Source organism: Dreissena polymorpha, chromosome 3 (genome assembly GCF_020536995.1).
Source record: "Dreissena polymorpha isolate Duluth1 chromosome 3, UMN_Dpol_1.0, whole genome shotgun sequence".
NCBI classification, from domain to species: Eukaryota; Metazoa; Mollusca; class Bivalvia; order Myida; family Dreissenidae; genus Dreissena; species Dreissena polymorpha.
In genome coordinates, this window is record NC_068357.1 from 14,516,291 (window position 1) to 14,538,957 (window position 22,667).

Below are 22,667 nucleotides of genomic sequence, written 5' to 3' on the forward strand. Positions count from 1 at the left end.
CGGAAAGTTTCGTCCCTGAATAGCCTGTGCTGACTACACAGACTAATCTTGGTCGAAACTTAACACACATACATTAAAGCCCGTTTTTCCAGAGCGATACTCATTTTCAAAATAAAGGAAAAGTGCGGACTTTAATCTCGTTCAGTCGTGCACGACATTCAATACGCATTGAAAGGCAAGCGTTGGACAAATAGTTTTATTACCAAAATGCATTAAGATTGTTTTTATAAAACTTATGTTAGCATTTATCTTATATCTTTATGTTGGGGTAACTATCCATGTTGACATGCCGCGAGTACCGATTGTAGAATATTGGCGCAGTTAATCAATAACTCTAGGTAGAGTTCTGTATGCATCAAGTCTGATATGACGTCATCGATCATTCCCATGAGGTACAAGACCAGTGTTGAAGGTTCTGCGTTTTTTAAGTGTTCGTGCAGTGGTGCGCTTAGTGGCTGAACGGTTTCTAGGAACGTTTGTAGACGTGTCGGCGAGTCGGTAAAGGGGCACTCAAAAAGTGCGTGTACCACTTCGATGTGCATGTACTGGTGTGTGCACTCGCCGAGGAACGCTAACTTTTGTAAGTCGATAAGCGCTTCGATGGATGTCATTCCCGCAAGGCCGAGCACCATGTCTGGGCGCGTGAGGTGGGGGAGACCTTGGGCACGTTTCAAACAAAAGTGGTGGGCTACCTCGAGATGCTGCATGTCGGTAATCGAGATACTGTTCCACATCTCACAGCCAAACAGCGCTTTGGGAATGACTGCGGTCTTGTACAGTTTAATCGCGGTGTTTGGGTTTGCTCCGGACCTTCCGGACACTTTCTGGGAGAGGGAAAGGAACTTGCCTCTAATTGTCTGTTTCACAGCGTCAATGTCGTAAGGGTATTTTCCACTGATCGACTGGATTATACATAAATGTTTGTAATTTACCGCTTCAGGTATTGGTGTTGAGTCATATTCAATCTGGAGAGTGAGTACTGCTTTGGACCGTTTTCGGCCCATGGTCATAACGGCACATTTGGAAGCGTTGTTTGTGAAACGCCACTTGTTGGCGTATGAGCTGCATTTCTCCACCAGTTCGTTTAAGCCGTGGCGCGAAAGCGACAGGAGTACCACGTCGTCAGCTCGGGTTGGGGAACATAAAGAATGGTCGGCGAGCTTTAAGCCGTACGGGCATGTCGTGAGTTTGTTTAGCATGTCGTTTATGTAGGCGATCTAAAAGAATGGTGCACATATGCTGCCCTGTCGGTTGCCCTGTTCAATTGGGAGGGGTTCCGAGACAAATCCACGTGAGAGTACACGACTGGTGAAATTTTGGAGTGACTCAAAGATAACTCGGATTACTTTCCTACGGACACCAAGCTGGTGAAGTTTGTAAACCAGCCCGTTGATCCAGACTTTGTCGAAGGCTGACTGAGCGTCCAGATAACACGCGTAGATGCTGCTTCCACGTTCGCAGCAGTAGTCGCGAGTCTCTTGTAGCATGTCTGATACCATTTTGCAGTTTTTGTTTTTCTGGAACCCGTATTGTAGTTATTGAGTTGAGACCATGCTGAGGTGTTTTCTATGCGTTTCATTAGCAGCTTTTTAAATACTTTTGCGACCACTGAGATATGAGATATAGCCCGATAGCTGTTGGGGTCAGTCGGTTGCTTCCCCTTTCCTTTATGCAGGGTGACAATAAGACCATGTTTGAAACCGTTAGGTACTTGGCAGTAGGTCAGTATCGAGTTTGACAAGACACTCTGTTTAGGTTGGGCCGCCATATATCAGGTGTTCATATGTGATGTTGCCGAGTGATGCGCTTTTGTTGTTTGGTTGTTCCTTGATTATTTGATCCAATTCCGTTATGTTTGTTTCGTAGGCAAATTCTGTGTTGTCATGATCGACGTCTGGAGTTTTGAAGTACTCGGTTACTGAATTTTAAACGAGTTCTTGGTGAAAAGGGTCGAACTTGGGTTTCTCTTCGAATGAGTATAAGCGCTTGAAGTGGGAGTTCCAACCTCGGAGCACCCCATCGATGGTTGTCTCCCGCTTCCCCTCGAAATCGAGTTCACGACCATTTTGTTTGCTATTTGTGCATTTGGAGTTGACAACTTTCGAGAAAGCTTTTTGATCTATTTCGGCTAAAGTGTCTATTTTCTCCATTTCATCTTCGTCGTATCGGTGACTAGCCATGCGAAGGTTTCGTCCAAAGGTTTTCTTCATTGCTTTGTAGTGCGCATATTCTTGTGAATCAGTGCGCCTGCCGCTCCAGATCTATGCAAGGCGTGCAAGGCGTAGTTGGTGATGTTTGTTTTTAAGTTCGGATGACCAAACTGGTTTTAAAAAGCGTTTGTATGTTCTACTGCGCGCAAGCCAAGGTCACTAACACGTAGCGATGGCGCCCGCCAGCGAGTTCATTCATCAGTCGTTACAAGCCGAGAGCGCATAGCATCAAACCGAATGGCTAGCACAAATGCAAATCTGAGTACTACTTTAAACTTCTCGCAAAGCCAGGCTAATCGCTCGCAACGCACAAAAAGTACGAACAGCTCTCTAGCGGCGACAATTATCAATATTGCCAATGCTAGTTCAGTGAAGACGCAGTCGGCTTCAAAAACGAAGTCTGGTGACGTTCCACGTCCACAAATACCCGCTCCCTCCGTGGATCCGGCGAGTGTCACTCCGACAGAGATCAAAACACCAAATGTTAGCTTGCAGGCTGAGAGTTTAGACCCTGTTGTATAGGGAATGCAGGAGAAGGTCAAATTACGTGTTTTGCTCCTAAACATTCAGGTTTTGATAACTAAGCGTTTAAATAAACTGAAAAGTAGTGAATTACAAGCATTATTCAATAAAAGTGATATAGTTTTGCTGACAGAGACATGGTCTGAAGAATTCATTGACTACAAGGTTGACGGCTTTGACTATTTCGCGCTTCATCGAGTAAAGAATACTAATAGCAAAAGGAGCTCAGGGGGGATTATGATTTAAATTAGAAATAATTTAGTAACTGATGATATAATCTTTATGCAAGACTAAGATGATCTTTTGCGGATAAGGATTAACAAAAATCAATTAGGGATATCAGATGATTTGTTTATTGGTTTATGTTATATTGTCCCAGAATCCAGTGCGAGATACAATTTATATGAAACAAACCCATTCGATAGAATACTGGATTCGATTGTGAAAATTAAAAGCGTCTCAAATAGTTCCCAATTAATCCTTTGTGGTGATTTTAATAGCCGCACAATTGATATGCCAGATTTTGTCACTAACGATGTTGATTCAGATTATTTACCTTTACCCGATGATTATGATATTGATATATTTTTACCTAGATTTACACAAGATAAGTGTGTTAATAACAATGGAAATTTGCTTATTGATATGTGCATACAGTCGGGTTTACGAATCTTAAATGGCAGGGTAGGAAACGATAACGGTATAGGAAATTGTACTTATATTGGAAGCAGAGGCTCTAGTCTCATCGATTATGTTTGCATAACAATAGTATTCACAGCACAATACGCAATGAAGATTGTAACACGGTTCAATACAAGTTTGTTTATTCGTCTTGGTGTAAGAGGTAAAATGCTAAATGTTATACAAAGTATGTATTATTCAATTAAATCCAATTAAATCCAAAATTAAAATTCATAACACAGTTGGAAAAGACTTTAACCGCCTTTTGGGTGTAAGACAAGGTGAGTGTCTATCTCCATTACTTTTTTCTCTATTTTTAAACGATTTCGAAGAAACATTCATCTTAAATGGCTACGAAGGGATCGACCTTTTGATGTTTCAAATATTTATTCTCTTATACGCTGATGACATTGTATTATTTGCGGTTACACCTCAAGCCTTACAAAGTGGATTTGAAAATCTTAGCAGCTACTGTCAAAAATGGCAATTAAAGTTAATGTTAACAAAACGAAGGTAATTGTGTTCCGAAAAGCAGAACCACTTGCAAGGAACATACAATTTTACATATACTAATGAAAATATTGAAATTGTTAGTAATATGTCTTATCTTGGAGTCGTTTTCACGAGTGGTGGATCTTTTAACCAGACGCAAATAACCTTAGCAGGGCAAGCAAGAAAGGCCATTTTTAAAATGAAAAAATACTTATGTACCATTACAAATATAACAGTAAGCCATCAATTAGAATTGTTTGATAAACTCGTTAAACCAATTTTGAACTACGGTTGCGAAGTTTGGGGCTTCCATAAAGCACAAAATATTGAAAGTCTTTATACTCAATTTTGTGAAAATATCTTAGGTGTTAAAAGGGCAACCCAAAATGATTTCGTTTACTGTGAGTTAGGGCATCATTCGCTTATTGTAAGTAGATATTTTAAAATAGTTAAATACTGGTTTAAAATAATAGGAAGCAAAGAAAATAAGTATATTAAACTTATATATAACATAAATAACATAATGAAACATGACTTTGAAATGACACCGTCTAAAAAAATCATCTCATCGTTTAATAATTGAATCTGGCCGCTGGCATAAACCCATTGCTACTTCTTATAACGAAAGAAAATGTACACACTGTCAAAAAATTGATGACGAATATCATTTTATTTTAGAATGTTCTTTATTAAATGACTTAAGAAAGAAATATATCGATAAAAAGTATGGGTTACGACCTAACATGCAAAAATGTATTGTATATAAATTCACAAAATGCACTAACATTAAGAAAACTAGCTTCTTTTACATTTCTTGGTTTGAAAGTTAAGAATTAACACCATAATCCTTTATATAAGTAATGCCATTCATTAAATTAAATCTCCTATACATGTATAGCTTGAAATATTTCATTACGAATTGTTTAACTTAACATTAAACTAAAGCTCCTATACATGTATAGCGTGACATATTTCATTACGAATTGTTTAACTTAACATTAAATTAAAGCTTCTATACATGTTTAGCTTGACATATTTCATTACGAATTGTTAACATAAGTTGCTTACCCTGTTTACCGGTTATTAAAATATTCATATGAAAAGTAACTTACCTATGTTTTGCTGGTGTTCATAATACTACTCTTTCTTACGTTTTCATGTATCCAACGTACACAGAAAATTATGATGCGTTAATATACTCATACTGAGTGATCGGCAATTATATCTTGATCGCCTCTATTAAAGGCTCCTCCGTTTTGTTTTGATGATTATTGTGTTGTTCATGTACTTTTTGTGTATGTTTTGTTTACTTGTGATCGGCAATTATTTCTTGATCGCCTCTTTTTAAACTCATTTAAGAAAGTATTGGATTATTATTATTTTGAAATGCATTTTTCGATTATAATTATTTATCATTCATAATGGGCTTCTCTGCTTGTTTTCATGATTATTGTGTTGTCAATGTACGTTTTATGTATGTTTAGTTTACTTGTGAGTGTGGGCATGTGTGTATGGGAGTAGGTGTATTCGTGTGCGCGTGTGTGAGTGTGGGTGTATATGTATGGGCGTGCGTGTGTATTTTTTTTTGCATTTTGCTTTGCCTACGTTGTTGTTAATTTTATTGTGAATTTATGTTGTCCTCATGTGCCTACTATGGCGTATCGGATAGAAATTAACACCTATATATATATGTTCGTTTTGAGACGCATTTTTCAGACACAGAACTTATGCATCGCACTATATGGGAGAACGTCTCATTAACGTCTTTGTAGTCCAACTGAGTCAAGCGCAGGTGCTCACTTACGGCGTTCTTGTATTCATTGATTTCATTGGAGTTTGACCAACGGTATGTCACCATTGGTTGTGCTTGAGAAGAACATGTTTCATCTTGGCGGATATCGATAGAGAGGCTGATACAAACTGGGAGATGGCGAGAAACGTTCAGTTGTGCATCAGGTATGACCCCGCAGCTTTTGACTGTATGTGATAAGCGCTCGTCTAAAAGTATATGGTCAATGCGCGAGGGGTTGGCGTCATTGTAGGGGTAAAACGTAAATGGAGGACCTGTGCATGACACTGTGTCCGTAGCAACATATAAATGGAGAGATTTAGCAAGTTCCGTAACGTACATGTCACGGGATCGGAGATGAGTGGTGACGTCTGATCTGGGAAATCTGGCGTTGAAGTCGCCCATAATCAGGATGCAATTAGATTTTATGTGCACAGTATATATGTCCCATAGTTGGTCCACTGAGGTTTTGAAGCTGCTAGTGTCGTGATTAGCTGCCGGGAGGTAGACTTGTAGTATGAGAATTGAGATAGAGCCGCAGCATATGCGTATGGCTGCAATTCTGTCGCTGTATGTGTCTACGATTTCAACCAGGTTATTAAGATCTGTATGCCACATGATTGCGACGCCACCTTTCCCGAAGTAACGACCATTGGAGTTTGCTGGGTTGGCGCATGTGATGGTACTTGCACGATAATTTTTGTCAATACTGTTAAAAATGTTAGCGTTGTTGTCAAGGAGCCAATGTTCTGAGATGCCACATGTAGATATTCGTTTGGTGTTCAATTCTTTCAGTAAATACGGGATGGCTGCCATTATGCCTGTAGCATTATATGAAAGTAGGCGTATATCCATGTTATTTCGTGTAAGAACAGCTGCGGTTTGTTTCGTGTCGGAAGCGACGCACGTATTCATTGCGCTGAATCCATGGGCGGCATGATATGCCTTCTGGACAAGTGATGCTATCGTCAATTTTCTCAGCCTGCTCGGTGTCCACTACAATTTGAGCAACTTTGCAGTCTTCGCGAGATGTTACAAGGAATTTCACAGATCTATATGAGGTTTTTTTAATTCTCATATCACTTGTGAGTAAGTCTTCTAGGCCTTCAACATCGCTGTCTAGGCCGATGCCCTTTATAACGTAGGATTTGTGATGCTTTCTAGCGACTGTGCTGAAACGACCGCCGGTTTTGTTGCTGGAAGCCATCCAGTCGCTTGGCAACATAGAGATCATGTTGTGAGGTGTCCTGTAGGTTGTATGAGTCGGGCTTCTCGATTACGCTCTGGTTGCGAACTGGGCTGCTAGTTACAAGCAGATGCTCTGATGGAGGTAATGTGTCGATGAGTATTTCGCGTGATTGGCGCGCTCCTGTGGTGTTGTGTTGTTCCGTTGAGCAGGGATGCATAGCTCTGGGAGATGGTTTCGGGCGCACAGTCTGCTGGATTTCGACTTAGCGTGACATGGCCTTTGTGTTGATGCTTATGTCTGCTGGAGTAACTTCTTGTGTACTTGATTTTTGAGCGTGTGGATCAGCCGCACTGGTTTCCGCGACAATCATATGGGCGGATGTTGTTGAGCACCGTTGTTTGTAGAGTAGACATATTATGCGAAAGAGTGATCCGTGATTTTTAAAGTTTCATTAGTGTTCGCGATATGGCTAGAATCCCATTTGACAGAACCAGGTTGTCGCTATTCGAATTGCTTGCGTCGAGATGCTTGCTAAAGATGTTTGAGCATGATTGTAATTCTGACTTTCCTGTGTGAAGATCATTATGTAACGTGTCCATTTTTCGTTTACTTTGCACATATTGCTTTTCAGTAAAGTAACTTCTGCTTTCAGAAACGCAACAGTCTCTTTAAGGTCGATCATGTTCCGATCTTGAGTTTGGTTCCGAGCTGGTGTTGGTTGTGAATTGACTATCATTGCGTGCTGGGAACGGTATAGATCGTCGACGTTAGTAACAGTTCCATCTAGGAACTGCTGAAGTAGGTAGCAGTCTTCGGCGTACTTTTTCGAGCGGTTAGCTCCGCAGCGTTCCTTAAGACTTCCGGTCGCGCAGTTTTCACATAAGCGCTCGTCGAGATAAGTCTTGGCAGACTGCTGTCGTTGTTGTCTGACATGTCTAGTAGTTTAGATATGTATGCGTCTTTCACCAAGCCAAAGAGTTCATTGTTAAGGCGATCAAAGATGACGTCGTCAACTTGAAAGGATGATTCAAGGATCTGCGATTTGAGTGATTGAGAACTTTCTTCAACGTTTTGACTAGATTGTCTTGTTTGTCCGCATTAAATATCTGGTGAGGACGGGTAGCTTTGCACAGAATTCAGTGTCGTGAAGCACAGGTTATCCCCCGTGAGTGACATGCTTTCGTATTGATCCGCGATATTTATTTGCACTGTTTGGTCTGATTCACGGTGTACTGATTGGTACGCTTGGCTGATATCGTTATTAGTCATTGTTATATGCCAACGGCTGTCGGGATTAATAAATAGTGCATGACTATACCAATCTTCTGCTCAGTCATGCGTGACGTTTTTGGGGTCATGACCCTTCTACTGGCGGTACTTTTCAATAGTGCTCCCCACCCACTAGAAACCACGGCGAGAGCAAAATCAAGTCTGTATTTCATAAATTCACGCGATCGCTAACTCACAGGTTAAATGACTCGACGCCAGTGCTGTTCTTCATATTATTTGTATTTGTTTCGCTCCATTAGTCACTTTATTCACTAGTTTAAAATTATAATTGAGCAACGCTGAAAAATGTCAACATCCGCTGAAGGTTACAATAACTTTTTTCACGTTGGGTTATCTATCCAGAAAATAACATGTCAAAATCATTACTGTACACAAGCAACTATTTTTTATAACAAACATAAATCTAATCCCGAACATCCACATGCAAGTTAATATGCTAGGAGAGCTTAAATATATTATAATTATCTCTGAAATGGGCGTGTATACATGTGTGTTAATTATATGCCGATTATTGTAGGTTTCATGCAAAACGAATAACTAACATGTATGTCGCAGATGATATAGAATACGTGCATATTTGTGTTACATTATTTTTTAGACTATACTCTAAAAAGCCGTTATTTTGGAGCAATCATTGGTCGCTATGGTAACAGAATTGGAGGGGCACAATTTCATCTAGACGGTGTTGAATATAGCCTAGCTGCAAATAACTTCGGCAAAAACGGTTTACACGGAGGGAACCGTGGTTTTGACAAAGTATTTATACAGTTCTTAGTATTGAAATTATTTTCAGAAGTATTTGTAATTTATTTTTACTATCCCTAACCAGGTTTATCCAGTGTTGCCATAAATGTTCGCTGTTTGTACGGTTTGTAATAATTTCCGAAAAAGCTCTCGTCTGATCTGAGTATTAGCAATTTTAATAAGATCCATTTTTCCTATACATGTTCAAATTTAAACCAAGCGTTTTTCATTGCAGCAAATCTGGGAGGCGACGGTGGAGCACGACAAGCTCGTGCTCCACTATATGAGCCCTGACAGCGAGGAGGGTTACCCGGGCAACCTGGACTGCTACGTGACCTACCAGCTGACACCGGACAACAAGCTCAACATCACGTACTTTGCCACAACGGACAAGCCGACCATTGTCAACATGACCAACCATAGCTACTTCAACCTCAATGGCCATGTGGGTGGAGTTGCAATTTGTTTAGGTTAACAAACGGTTCCAAAATTTGATGTTTAACACTGAATATGCATCTGTGCCTGTCTCTAGCCCCTTATAAGAGTGAATTAAAGACATTTTTTAATAGATTCAAGCTTTTAAGGCTTCATTTCCAACCCTAAGATACTGATGAGCAGCACATATTATTATAAGCCTGCACAGCCGGCGAGTTACTTTAAGGTTTGCTACTACCGGGCAGAGAGCATTGGCTCTAACAGACATTCGCCTATATTTTAAGTGTAGACATGCTTTGTGCTGTTCAATCCTTAAACTATAAACAATTACTGTTTTCTTAGAATAGGCATATAACAGTCAGATGCGAACAATATATTTTTCACAAACATCGGAAATATATACACCATTAAATGTGTCGTGTTCTGAGAAAATTGGGCATAATGCATGTGTTTAAAGTGTCGTCCCAGATTAGCCTGTGCAATCCGCACAGGCTAATCAGGGTCGACACTTTCCGATTGTATGAAATTTTTCGTTTAAATGAAGCCTCTTCTTAGCAAAAATCCAATGTAGGTCGAAAATGTCGTTCCTGATAAACCTGTGCGGACTGTACAGGCTAATCTGGGACGACACTTTACGCACATGCATTATGCCCAGTTTTCTCAGAACACGACTCAAATGAGTAATTACAGACGACAGAATAAAAAGTACAAAATTTGAGCCTCGCTTTGGGAATATGGGACTTAATGCCATGCCTAAAGGTAAATCAGGGACGACACTTATCGCCTGTTGTTATTTCGTTTAAAGGACGTCTCTTCTTGGCGACAATTCCGTTAAGGCTGAATGTGTCGACCAAGATTAGCCTTTGCAGACTGCACACGTTAATCTGATACGAAACTCACTTAACGCACATGCATTAAGCCCCGTTTTCCCAGAGCGAGGCTCATATGGAAAAAAGGAACAGTAGACCAATGAAACTTGTCCTGAACACCCATCACATATGAGTTATATTTATTGTAGGCCGCAGGATCCATTGGCGACCACGTGCTGACAGTTAATGCTCCTCATTACCTTCCAATCGATAAGGAATTTATCCCTTTGGGTATGGTGAAGTTATACAAACGCTGTTTTAAATGTTATTAATAACATAAACTAGTATGTTTATTATGTTCAATAGCAAAGACGAATTATGGACGACACTTTCCACATTAACTGGATGTTTTTTAAAGAAAGAGACTTCGTGGAAAGGAAAAATACCATAAAAGTGTCTCCACTGATTAGCATGTGTACATATCAGTGTAGTCAGCATAGGCATATCTGGGACGACAATAAAACGCACATGCATTAAACCTCGTTTTTTTTCCAGATGTAGGCTCAAATGTTTATGATTGTAGGAACTCTTGAACCGGTTGAGGGAACCGCCATGGATCTGAGGACGCCCACGTTGCTAGGCGACCGACTAGACACCGTACCGGGAGGATTTGGATTTGACCACAACTTCTGTCTGGGAAGATCCGGTGCATGGAAACATGTCGCAAGGTTAGAATGCATATACTTATACCTTAGTTTACAGTAACTTAACGCAAATATATGCAGTACACGTTTGTGTTTTGTTTGTACATACATGTTTGTTCCGATGCACAGTTTATTGTTGTTGTTTTTACCTTCATAATTAATTTTGAACGCAATTATGTTAACCAGTTTTACTTTTAATATATAATTGTTTCGACGCTGATGCTACAAGTATAACGAACTTTGAACCGCGAAAGGTGATTATAACAAAACTTCTTTATATCGATCGTCATGTAATAAATATAAAGCGAAGTCTAGGTCGTCCGTTAGTGGGCTCGTGTTGTATATCAGCGCAAGTAAAACCCATGTTGTGTCCGTGCTGGGATACATATGAGTCTCATACGATCTACCACATATTATTTTACCCGTAAACGGTCCGAAATATTATGGTAAATGTTTTGTGCTCAGGACACATCCCATACAGTTTGGAGCCCATATGTGTATGCTAATTTGCTAACAATCAGTACTTGTTGACGAGCATGTGAGTTTGATATGTTGGCACTTACCGAACTCGTTGACGAGCATTTGAGTTTGATATGTGGGCACTATATAGAACTTGTTCAAGAGCATGTAAGTTTAATATGTGGGCACTATACCGAACTTGTTCAAGAGTATGTGAGTTTGATATGTGGGCACTATACCGAAATTGTTCAAGAGTATGTAAGTTTGATATGTGGGCACTATACCGAAACTGTCCAAGAGCATGTAAGTTTGATATGTGGGCACTATACCGAACTTGTTCAAGAGCATGTGAGTTTGATATGTGGGCAATATACCGAACTTGTTAAAGAGTATGTGAGTTTGATATGTGGGCACTATACCGAACTTGTTCAAAAGCATGTAAGTTTGATATGTGGGCACTATACCGAACTTGTTCAAGAGCATGTAAGTTTGATATGTTGGCACTTACCGAACTTGTTCAAGAGCATGTGAGTTTGATGTGTGGTCACCATACCGAACTTGTTCAAGAGCATGTGAGTTTGATGTGTGGGCACTATACCGAACTTGTTCAAGAGCATGTGAGTTTGATATGTGGCAACCATACTGAACTTGTTCAAGAGCATGTGAGTTTGATGTGTGGTCACCATACCGAACTTGTTCAACAGCATGTGAGTTTGATGTGTGGTCACCATACCGAACTTGTTCAATAGCATGTAAGTTTGATGTGTGGGCACTGTACCGAACTTGTTCAAGAGCATTTAAGTTTGATGTGTGGGCACTATACCAAACTTGTTCAAGAGCATGTGAGTTTGATGTGTGGGCACTATACCGAACTTGTTCAAGAGCATTTGAGTTTGATATGTGGTCACTATACCGAACTTGTTCAAGAGCATGTGAGTTTGATGTGTGGTCACCATACCGAACTTGTTCAAGAGCATGTGAGTTTGATGTGTGGTCACCATACCGAACTTGTTCAAGAGCATGTGAGTTTGATATGTGGGCACTATACCGAACTTGTTCAAGAGCATGTAAGATTTATATGTGGTCACTATACCGAACCTGTTCAAGAGCATGTGAGTTTGATATGTGGGCACTATACCGAACTTGTTCAAGAGCATTTGAGTTTGATATGAGGGCGCTATACCGAACTGGCGAGTCTTCATTCTCGTACTCGCGCAGGTTTTCCAACACACAAAAATACCATATCAAGATTGCATGCATTTATGTAACATATCAAACAGCTTGATAATGCAGATACAAGTCAGTTCGTGAGTTGGATAAGTTAATTAAGAAAACGTGCTGAGAAAACTCAATGTCCTCAATGTATGCAGTCTATGAAGCGGACGGACTTTATAAACTTTGAAATACTCATGTTAGCGTTTATAGTTGTCAAGCCTTTTCAGATCTCGAGCGTTTTCAGGTTGTACCATCCGGGTTCCGGACGATGCCTTAACATGTACAGTACGGAGCCGGGGGTGCAAGTATACTCTGGGGGCCACATGCCTGATATCACGGGCAAGGGAGGCAACAAGTACCGGAAATTTGCATCGCTCTGTCTGGAATCGCAGCATTATCCGGACAGTCCACATCACATGGACGATGTCAGTTTGTTTATGATATCGTAGTACAGAATCATTCATCATTTGGATCGCGTTCTTGGAAAACTGAACTTAATGCACGAGCGTAAAGAGTCGTCCCAGATTTACCCATGCCGTCCGCAGACGACACTTTCCGCTTTTATGGAATTTTTCATCGAAAGTCTCTGCTTAGCGAAACTCCGCTTTAGGCGTTAAAAGTCTTCCCTGACTAGCCTGTGCAGTTCATTAATGTCATTAATCTGGAAGGACACTTGCCCTACATGCATTAAACCCAGATTTTCTAGAACGAGGCTCATTTTTTATTGTTCGCGTTCGTGTTCAGCTTAGTTATCTAGGATTTCCGGCAGTTCTTTCTCTACAATTAAGTGTTGATGCAAGAAAATATTATTTAAGCGTGTATGTGTACCCAAGCATTTAATTATGTTTCACACGAATTTCTATTCACTCTGATGGTAAGAAGGATACTATTCTGTTTTCCCTTCTATTATTATGCATACAGTTTGACTTTTTACATAACATTTTATGAAGGACAGTTTCCGTTCTTAAATATTTCGAAATAAAATGATAAAATGTCGTTTTTTTTCAAAGTTCTAAAGGGCAAGTATTGTTTTTAAGTTAACTGTTTAAATTAGTAAAGGACCGTTTAAATTGTCCTTTAATGCGAACGCCCGTGCGGGCAGGTTGATTGGTGATCATCTGGGTTAATCCGCAGCTGGGTTAAGCTTACACAAAAGTGATTTTCGTTCATATTTACCTGGCTTATAGGTTCATGTCAATATCATATCATTTTGAAGGTCAAAAGTCAATTCATGTACCAGCTGATTTACATTTGGCATACTTGTGTCTAGCATTACTGGATTTTCAAATTACGTGGTAAGAGTGCAACGCATGGTGAGATTTCGGGTCGCAAACGAAAACCAGATCCCTAGGTCCAGGGCATTGTCACGGTTCAAGGTCAAAAAAAGGAAATCAATCTCTTACACATTTACCGCGTGATAACCTTTTCCAGCATGTAATAATTATCAGTTTACTTTGGCAGAAGTGAAGGGAATTGTGAAGCAGTAACCGTGTCCTTGTAGGTCACTGTTAAAGGTCACAAGTAAAGATCAAACGTAAACAACTTGCATAAAGCATCACTTTGGTACCGCGGTTTGTCTACCAATAGTACAAACGGAATCTATTCTATGGTCCGTTGTCCAGTTTTTACCACAAAGACGACTGCATCTTTATGTACGTGTGCATCTTTGTTACAAGCGCACTGGTGTTGTAAAGTGTATGTAGAGCATAATAAGCTCGTGCTGCACTACATGCAAAATTATTACTAGATGGCACTGAATAATTGAATGTAAAATGCCGGATAAATGCATTAAACTGCCAAATACTTGATGGACCGTATTATTTATACATTAAATAAAAAAAACTTAGCTAATCGTGCCACAAAGAGGATATGTGAATACGGAACGTTACTAATGCAGAATATTAAATGCAGAATGAAGTTATCATCACATTGAAAGGCTGGGAATGTTTTCTTATATTTTCAGCCCAATTTTCCGCCCGTGATACTGCGACCTGGGGAGACCTACACCAGCTCCACTTGCTACGAATTTAGTGTGGTAAAGACAGCTGAATAAAGCCCTGGTCCTACGACTACGAAAAATCTCAGTCTAAGCTGAAAACGTTTGACCCATGAAGAAGTTTTTTTCATTCATGGACTGTTTGGAGCTTGACACGTTTGATCAATGAGACGTCTGAGGTTGTTTGCAGCTGAAAACCGTTGATCAATGAGAAAACTAAAATGCCACAAGCTCTTTGACGTTTTGATTGTTTTCTTACTCACTTATAATTAAGTTAGACAATAGTTACTGTGTATCCTTCTTCTTTTAAATAGTTAATTTCAATCCTGATTGGTGAACAGGGCTTATGGATTTAAAAATATGTGCACCCTTTATATATTCGTCATATGATAATTTTAAAGAATAAATATGTTAAACACATATTTAATAGTAACAGGGCTTATGACTTTAAAAACATGTGCACCCTTTATATGTTTGTCACTTGATACATCTAAAGAATTCATATTTTAAACACATATTTAATAGTAATAATTTAATGAAAGCATGCAATAATAACAGTCATATTTTATGTTTATATTGAAACCAATTTATTACAAGAAATCCAATATGACAAGAATATTTTTTACAGATAGTGGTATAAAGAAATGTGTACAAGTGTTTTTAGTCACACAACAAATAAACCCTTTCTGTTTAACTATGCTTGTGTTTTAATTTAACCATACAGTTATAATGATGTAGGTTATAGCAAAGCATTATTTTGTTCAATTAAATACCACTTAATCGTCACAAATGTTAGAAACTGTATGTACAGTACAGCATGAACAAATGCTGTTAAGACTGTAGGGTATAGTCATGTGACAAAATGTGATTGTTTACGTTTATTGCAAATACATTAAATATTCAAGCACATAAAGTATATGGAAACTTGCCATACACTCAATACAAATACAATTATGTGTTTATTATCATTGGGCAATAATTGGACAGTAATTACTTTTATGCATTTACATGAATAAACTTCAGATCTATCATTATGGACAAATGTTCAGAATAATGTAGTTTAGTTGAATAACTTCAACTTATAGGTAAACGTTATCTATTTGTTTTAAGATATTCCTTAATACTAAGATATATAAGATATTTACTTTAAATAAATTGATTATTAACACAACTTATTATATTGAAAAATAATCATTTGTTTTACAACACCAATTTTATTTAACGATTACAAATACAAGAAATGATCAAACAATAGCTAAACTATAAATGGAAATACTTGATAATCCCGTATCTGACAGTTCTAAAATGATTAGTGTTATTGGCAAGAATATAAGAAAACGATAGGGAAACGACCCGATTATGAGTGCTAACTAATGTTATGATGGTACGATTTTAATGTATCGGTGGGAATTTTAAAGCATTGGGAATGCTTTAAACAGTGAATGTTTGTAGATACTAGGTATGTTCTATGTATGACATAATTAAACTACACGTCACATACCACACATACAAATTTAACAAAAGCATAATTCATAAAATGGTCATAAAATAGAACACTATGTCAATATTCACGTCTCAACTTCAATGCGATGAACACATACCGGTACTCCGAAATACGAGTAGAAATATAAATATTGATTAGTAGGCCTGCTGACGAGATATATAAATTAGAACTGTATACAAACATTCAAACAATGTTGCCTTTAACATAAACTGCTTAGAAACATATACAATAATAATCTAAACAATAAGCGTATAACATTCAACACTTAACTTCTTAAGCGCTTTTAAAACGAGGCAATGATTCAAAACCTTACACGCATTTAGTATAAAACAAGTCTCTTATTTATCGAAGATATCAATATGCTATCCTTGGATTTATTCCGTGCCGAGAGAGAATAGTTTCCATTTCTTCCCACTTTGCCTACAATAAGGATATACACATTAATGCCGAACATGTGTTTGCAGCGCTAAATATAAATTGGAAATGTCCAATATAAAATAATCAAGATCCTTTCGCACACATTAATTTCCAAATTGGGCGACTATGATTCAAGTTCTGATCATCAATTTATATGATTGAAAACAAGTATTTAAATCTTAACATACTAGCCGCGTTCTGATAAAACTTGGCTTAATGCATGTGCGCAAAGTGTCATCTCTGATTAGCCTGCGCGGACTGTACAGGCTAATCTGAGGTGACACTTTAACGCACATACATTAAGCCCATTTTTCTCATAACGCGGCTTATACCTTCAAATGCGCAAGATGGCGCTGACTCATATCCGCTGCTTTGGTTGGGTTTCGCATAAAGGCGTTCTTCATGACAGAAAAAGAAGCCGAATTCACGTGCACATCTTTCAATGTAGTTTCAGCCTCCTGTGCATACAATGTTAGAGATTCAACGACACTATTTCGTTTTAGGGTTTGCACCTCATGAATGTTCACATATTACAGCGACAATTTATATCACGGAAAATCTGGGTTTTCGAAAAATTTGAGTCACAAAACGTAATTATTTTGCCTAGTAGTCCAAAAATTTAGAGCGTCCGAAAACTTGATTATGATAGTTGTTAGTTAACGAGCATGAAAAGAAAAGAAAACAACAAAGTTAACTTAATTGTTATTCTCGTCATTGTTTGATCTATTCTGTGCTAATAAAATACGCCACAAGGACAAATGCAATACCTGGAAAACATTCAGAACATTGTCAATCACAGTAACAAACTCGTACATCTGACCTATCATTCTTTGGAGGGTTCGTTCGTCTGATTCAATAGTCTCTGAAATGTTAGGATATTATTTTACGGGGGTGGGTTATTTTACGGGGCGGATTATTTTACGGGGATGGACTATTTTACGCGGGCGGAGTATCTTATTGTTGACTTAAATTGCTAAATTTACCTCGAACAATTTGAACACTACGGTTTTATTTCAAATGTTTTTTTGTAAAACAAATAACGTAGAATTATCTATACACCGCTTACCAATTTCTGTCTTCGTCGATCTTATATTCAATTTATTTTCTCTAATCTCGTTTTGCATTTCTATTTTCCTCGAGGAAAGGCCGGACGATTCATTACGTTTCTCCCACGCACTATTTCGAGCTCTCTGTGCACCATCTCGACAGTCCGCCGCATTGCTGAGGTTCACTCCGGCTAGAATTCCTCCAGTCGCAGTAAGTGACAAACTAAGACCAACTGTAAACACAAACTAAGACCAGCTGTAAACACAAACTAAGATCAGCTGTAAACACACACTAAGACCAGCCGTAAACACAAACTAAGACCAGTTGTAAACACAAACTAAGATCAGTTGTAAACACAAACTAAGACCAGCCGTAAACACAAACTAAGACCAGTTGTAAACACAAACTAAGACCAACTGTAAACACACACAAGAGTAAACTTATATTCTACTCATAAAAGTAGAATAACGACACAGACAATATTTTTTTCATGATATATCGGTATTCATGGATTAGTTTCTAACTAAAACATAAGCATTCATAAACATAACTACAACAAAACCGTTATGATATTTATATCTTTTTTGAATGACTTGATATTAAAAAACATTACAACACTATAATGCCATATACAACATGAAACATAAAAAATCGCAAGATTTTACATGTAACTGGTGCAAGAATAACACCCGCTACAGCCATGACAATTCCACCAATCCCCCAGCCAGTCTTTTCTTCTGCTTCTCGATCAATTTCTCGTGCTCTGCTTTCAAGCTTTCCAGCATTATCATCTAACTCGTTTATTTCGCCATCCAGTCTCTAAAAAAACACATGTCAGTATACTATTGACAATCATCTTAATATACCGGTGCACCATTTTCTTACTGACATACAACGCTACCTCTCCATACTATATGCTCTAAAAGGCTATACACAAATAACAAAACACAACTCTCATTTTACTTCAAATAAGTCTTTTGTACGGTAATGAATATGTATTACATCGTTTAGCTACATGACATTTCTGCGTTGATAATGTTGACATAGTATTTAAGTCTTTTGTACGGTAATACAGATTTAATACATCGTTTAGCTACATAGCATTTCTACGGTTATAATTTTTATATATTAATTAAACTGGAAAAGATGCTAAGCTTAATTTGTGCCAATAATCATTACTAAATAAAAACCAAAGGCGAAATGCATGGTGACTAAAATAGGAGAAGGTATCGATAAAAACTAGACTTACCAAGATGTTCGATTCGAATTCACGTATTTCCCTCTCCATCCTCGAAACAGTGTACTCAAACTGTTGAAGATTGTTTTGCTTTTCTCTCACTCTCGCCCTGCATTTCTCGATATCTGAATGAACTTCACTTTGTGTAGACATTACATCATCCCGTATAGCTTTAAGTGCCGCGGTCATGTCAGATACTGACTTGGTCAGTTTTGGAACATTGACCTCTCCGGCATCATTTGCTTGAAAAAGCAATTCTTTTTGTATGAATACCTCTCGGTATTCGTAACGCATCATGCGGTCGAATGACTGAACGCATTTAGACCCTCTAATTACTAATTTATTGACATCATTTTTAATATCCGCATCTCCAGATAACTCTCGTGACATCGACTGAAGATTCCCAGGTATTTGATTCAGTTGCTGAATTAATTAAATGTAAGAATAACAGTAATGGGAATACAAATATATACATGGTGTCATAATTGTTTTGTTGTTTTATTAATTAATGAACGAATGTCAACGATGCAATGTACACATTTAGTTGTTAACAATTACTTCCACTAAGTTTTAAGAATTTAAAATGCACTATGTACAATTATTTTAAGAGATATATAAAATATTTAATGGTTTGGTCAAAATCATTCAAATGGTAAAAATTACAAAAGTTTTATATTTCGAATCTTCTGAAAAACTCCTTAAAAACGTCGAATATGTTCGATGGTACCTTAAGTGTGCATAATATCAAACGTGTGATGAATGTTTCTTTTTGTTTCAATCCTTGTATTTACCATCGAGAATAGAAACTTAACCTATCTCAAGAAACCAAAGGTCCACATTCCAGCAACACTTACCAGTGCCATTTCTTCTGCAAAAGAAAAAATAACAGACGTACAACAAATTACATCTTACAGAAATAAAATTTCTAGCCCTTGTCCACAAATACAGCCTGAAAATATAACATTGCAGGAATCGTTTCTTAATGTCGATGTTCAAAAACGCATTGAAATTTATCCAATAATAACGCTTTAGTAATAAATAATCGTTTTGTTAAAATCTAAAATATATTCCTACACGCTTGCCCCATGTGAACAGTGAATTGCTTTTGAACATCAGCATTATAACTTGAATAGCTGTAAGACGGCAAAGTTGCCCTTGAAAAAAACACATAATTTATCATGTTATTCTAGAGCATCATAGAGACAAGAAACATCGATGATACATGTATTTAGAATATACCCTGTTATCGTGTTAATCATTATTGCAATTATCAAACGATGAATTTGCTTCCGAATTATTTCAAACTTAATCTATAGAGATTGGATGAAAATGAAACCACGCAAGCATAACGCGCGCAAGTTGAGTTTATTCAAAATGATAATTCCTAACCTGTAGTGCTGGCTCGCTGCTGTTATGGTTTCTAAAAGACAATGTCTACAATAAAAAGGTCATAAAGTCAAAAGTGTAGTGATGGCGACCTTCAAAGCCTAGATTTCAGAATGGTATGTCATAAATACACTAAACTAGACTGTGTAGTGCCCTTGATGCAGGTTTTCTCAATAGTTTATTATATTTTTAATGTGGTATTATACATTTTCAATTAATGATTTAATGCAACCACAACATTTTGATATACTCAGCGAAATAAAGACGGTTTATATTCCTGTTAACAAGTGTCTGGTCATTATACACAAGTGCGCACATTCCAATAATATACATGTAATATATATCATGAGCAAATGTACAATATCGTACATGTTGTGGAGTATTAACATTAGACATGACTTGGATGGCAGTGTCTTCTTGGATAAGGACTTTGTACAACCGTCGAAGTATGCTTATACTTGACATGTTCACATTATCAATATATTCACACATACAACAGATCTATAAATAAACATGTTTATATATTAATCTTTGCACATATCAGATTTTTCGAAGTACAAATAGGCCTATGTACCACTTAACATTATATTAAAACATATTCGTTGTTTCCACGAAGGTTATAAAAAAAGAAATAATGCATAAAACGTGACAATAGAGATGAACTTCGTTCAGACTGTTCAACCACTGTCAGAATGTTCAATCTAATAATCAAACAATAAAATAATACGAAAGAGAACATGTGTGTGTGACTCGGCAGTGGGCGAGACGGAAACACAATACCCCTGTTATCAACATTGATAAACAGCTACATTGTGTACACACCGGTCTTACTGACAATTTTTCAATGATCTCAATTATTTAAAGAAAAATTTCTATAAGCCATTAAGGCACTTATAAAAACAATTATAATTATATCTATTTAATTGGTTACATTTGTTAGAGGCTTCCCTAAAAACAACCATCAAAAAACTTCAAAGCTTTGTGCTTTTACTCATGTATCCATATTTTCCCACATGCATAATATTTCTGTTAATTTGCGCAGAACTGCCTTCAATACTTGCTGTCATCTGACCACTTTGACAGTTATAGTCAAGCCAACACGCACTTATTCCTTGTTTGCTCAATGCATTGATTTGGTCCATCATGATACTGTTTAAGGGTGTCAAAATTAAACAAACTGAACAAGTCAACTTGAAGTTGAACTTCTCTTTCAATGCAAATGGAGCCACTTGAAATATCAAACTTTTCCAACACCCAGTCGACAATATAGCCACGGCATCGTGTCTATTCAAAACATGCATCAGACACCCCTTCTGAAACTCTTTAAGTGGTTTTGAAAACGCTATTTAATTGCAAACTTTCGTCAATAAAGTATCCATGTTGTTATAACCGAAAGTGAAAGTACAGTTTAAAAAAATGAATAAAGAGCAACATTGTTGAAAACTAACGAAAATTTTAATTGATACTAACATTAGACCATAAGACTGAACAAAATAACACTTAAATTTTAAATCATAACAATAATGTTTACTATTAAAACAAATTCTTCATTCATCCGCGGACTTCTTTGTGTCGTAGTCATAAATGCCTGCAAATGGAGGTGTGTGATGTGTCTTAGTATAGAGGTGACAATAACGTAGTGACGTCACCATCTATGTATAGAATGAAACAGCTATGAGTTTTATATTGATTGTATCATTTTAACAATACAGTGGATTACCTAGACATTCACATTCACAAACAACGGTAGCAAGCAACGTTTAATGTATTGAGCTGTGCAAATTTAAATATCACGAATAAACATTATGAAGCGCCTTACTTTGAAATTGTATTTCATACCAACAAGAGGAAAGTAATCGTGTTTGTTTTTAGAAAATTACATTATGCTTTTTGTTTATGTTTATTCGTATATTAATAAATTAATATCCATAGATTGCACTACACAAAAGCACATTCAGATGTAAAATTTACCTTATTTCTGTAATATTATTCCAAAGCTCGTACGGCTGAGCATTATACTATAGCATCAGATAAACATTGAAACTGAAACTGTGTGCTTTTGAAATACTGGGAAATCCGGAAAAAAAACAGATTTTCGACGCAGTTTCATGACTAAGAGAGAGGTTATTTTCACTTTTCTTTTTCACTTTCGTTTTCATATTGTTCAACGTAATATAAAACAGCAAGGTATACAACTCCTTCATGGTTTCGGTTGAATATCTTCCGGATTACATTCCCTTTATATTCAGTCTTTATTCAGTGTTCGACACTAACTATTCTGAGTAAGGAGTCCTTTGGACTCCCTTTTTCTGAAATTTTTGAGTCCGACCATACTTCAGGAAGTCCAAAAATATGACACTTTTTATACCGTATTTTTTCGGTTTATGACACATCTTAACCATAAATTGTTAAATCCTCTTTCTCGTTTGGTTTCAGATCGAAGTCCAACGTGACTGCTGTTCAATCTTTGTTGTCATTTGTTATCTCAGATTGCAAAATTATTTTACGCATGCCAGTTATATTGAAGCTTATTATTGTAAT

At 37.4% G+C, this 22,667-nt stretch overlaps 3 protein-coding genes across 10 annotated transcripts in view; 1 reads left to right on the plus strand and 2 right to left on the minus strand.

The window, feature by feature from the left end:
- Nucleotides 1–22,667, minus strand: part of LOC127873085 (uncharacterized) — a 309,934-nt gene that overhangs the window by 43,323 nt on the left and 243,944 nt on the right. The window lies entirely within an intron of this gene.
- LOC127873077 (galactose mutarotase-like) overlaps nucleotides 1–22,667 on the plus strand; it is a 320,608-nt gene that overhangs the window by 5,549 nt on the left and 292,392 nt on the right. For 6 of the 7 annotated variants that reach the window (XM_052416665.1, XM_052416670.1, XM_052416672.1 and 3 more), the window contains 6 exons: nucleotides 8,772–8,929; nucleotides 9,153–9,362; nucleotides 10,371–10,452; nucleotides 10,745–10,889; nucleotides 12,784–12,964; nucleotides 14,503–14,968. The exons of the other annotated variant lie outside the window; for it this stretch is intronic. In XM_052416665.1, coding sequence (XP_052272625.1) covers nucleotides 8,772–8,929; nucleotides 9,153–9,362; nucleotides 10,371–10,452; nucleotides 10,745–10,889; nucleotides 12,784–12,964; nucleotides 14,503–14,592 — 866 coding nt within the window. In that variant the 3' untranslated portion in view covers nucleotides 14,593–14,968. Of the gene's footprint in view, nucleotides 1–8,771; nucleotides 8,930–9,152; nucleotides 9,363–10,370; nucleotides 10,453–10,744; nucleotides 10,890–12,783; nucleotides 12,965–14,502; nucleotides 14,969–22,667 lie in introns of those variants that run through there. 7 annotated transcript variants of the gene reach the window in all.
- LOC127873078 (uncharacterized) lies at nucleotides 15,401–22,287 on the minus strand. Of its 2 annotated transcripts, none has more exons than XM_052416677.1 (9): nucleotides 22,098–22,287; nucleotides 20,130–20,174; nucleotides 19,595–19,608; nucleotides 18,753–19,163; nucleotides 18,169–18,322; nucleotides 17,523–17,735; nucleotides 17,224–17,318; nucleotides 16,789–16,914; nucleotides 15,401–16,459 (listed from the first exon to the last, which is right to left on the minus strand). In XM_052416677.1, exons 3-9 carry the CDS (start codon nucleotides 19,601–19,603, stop codon nucleotides 16,394–16,396), a joined length of 1,074 nt encoding a protein of 357 aa, XP_052272637.1. In that variant the 5' UTR covers nucleotides 19,604–19,608; nucleotides 20,130–20,174; nucleotides 22,098–22,287; the 3' UTR covers nucleotides 15,401–16,393. The 2 variants fall into 2 exon arrangements, with proteins under 2 accessions (XP_052272637.1, XP_052272639.1); XM_052416679.1 differs by lacking the exon at nucleotides 22,098–22,287 and adding an exon at nucleotides 21,946–22,019.

Coding starts and splice junctions, on each gene's coding strand:
- LOC127873078 (XM_052416677.1), bottom strand. Junction 17,736..18,168: donor TATTCTTGCACCAGTTACAT/GTAAAATCTTGC, acceptor TTGTGTTTACAG/TTGGTCTTAGTTTGTCACTT. Junction 16,460..16,788: donor GCCATCTTGCGCATTTGAAG/GTATAAGCCGCG, acceptor TCCTTATTGTAG/GCAAAGTGGGAAGAAATGGA.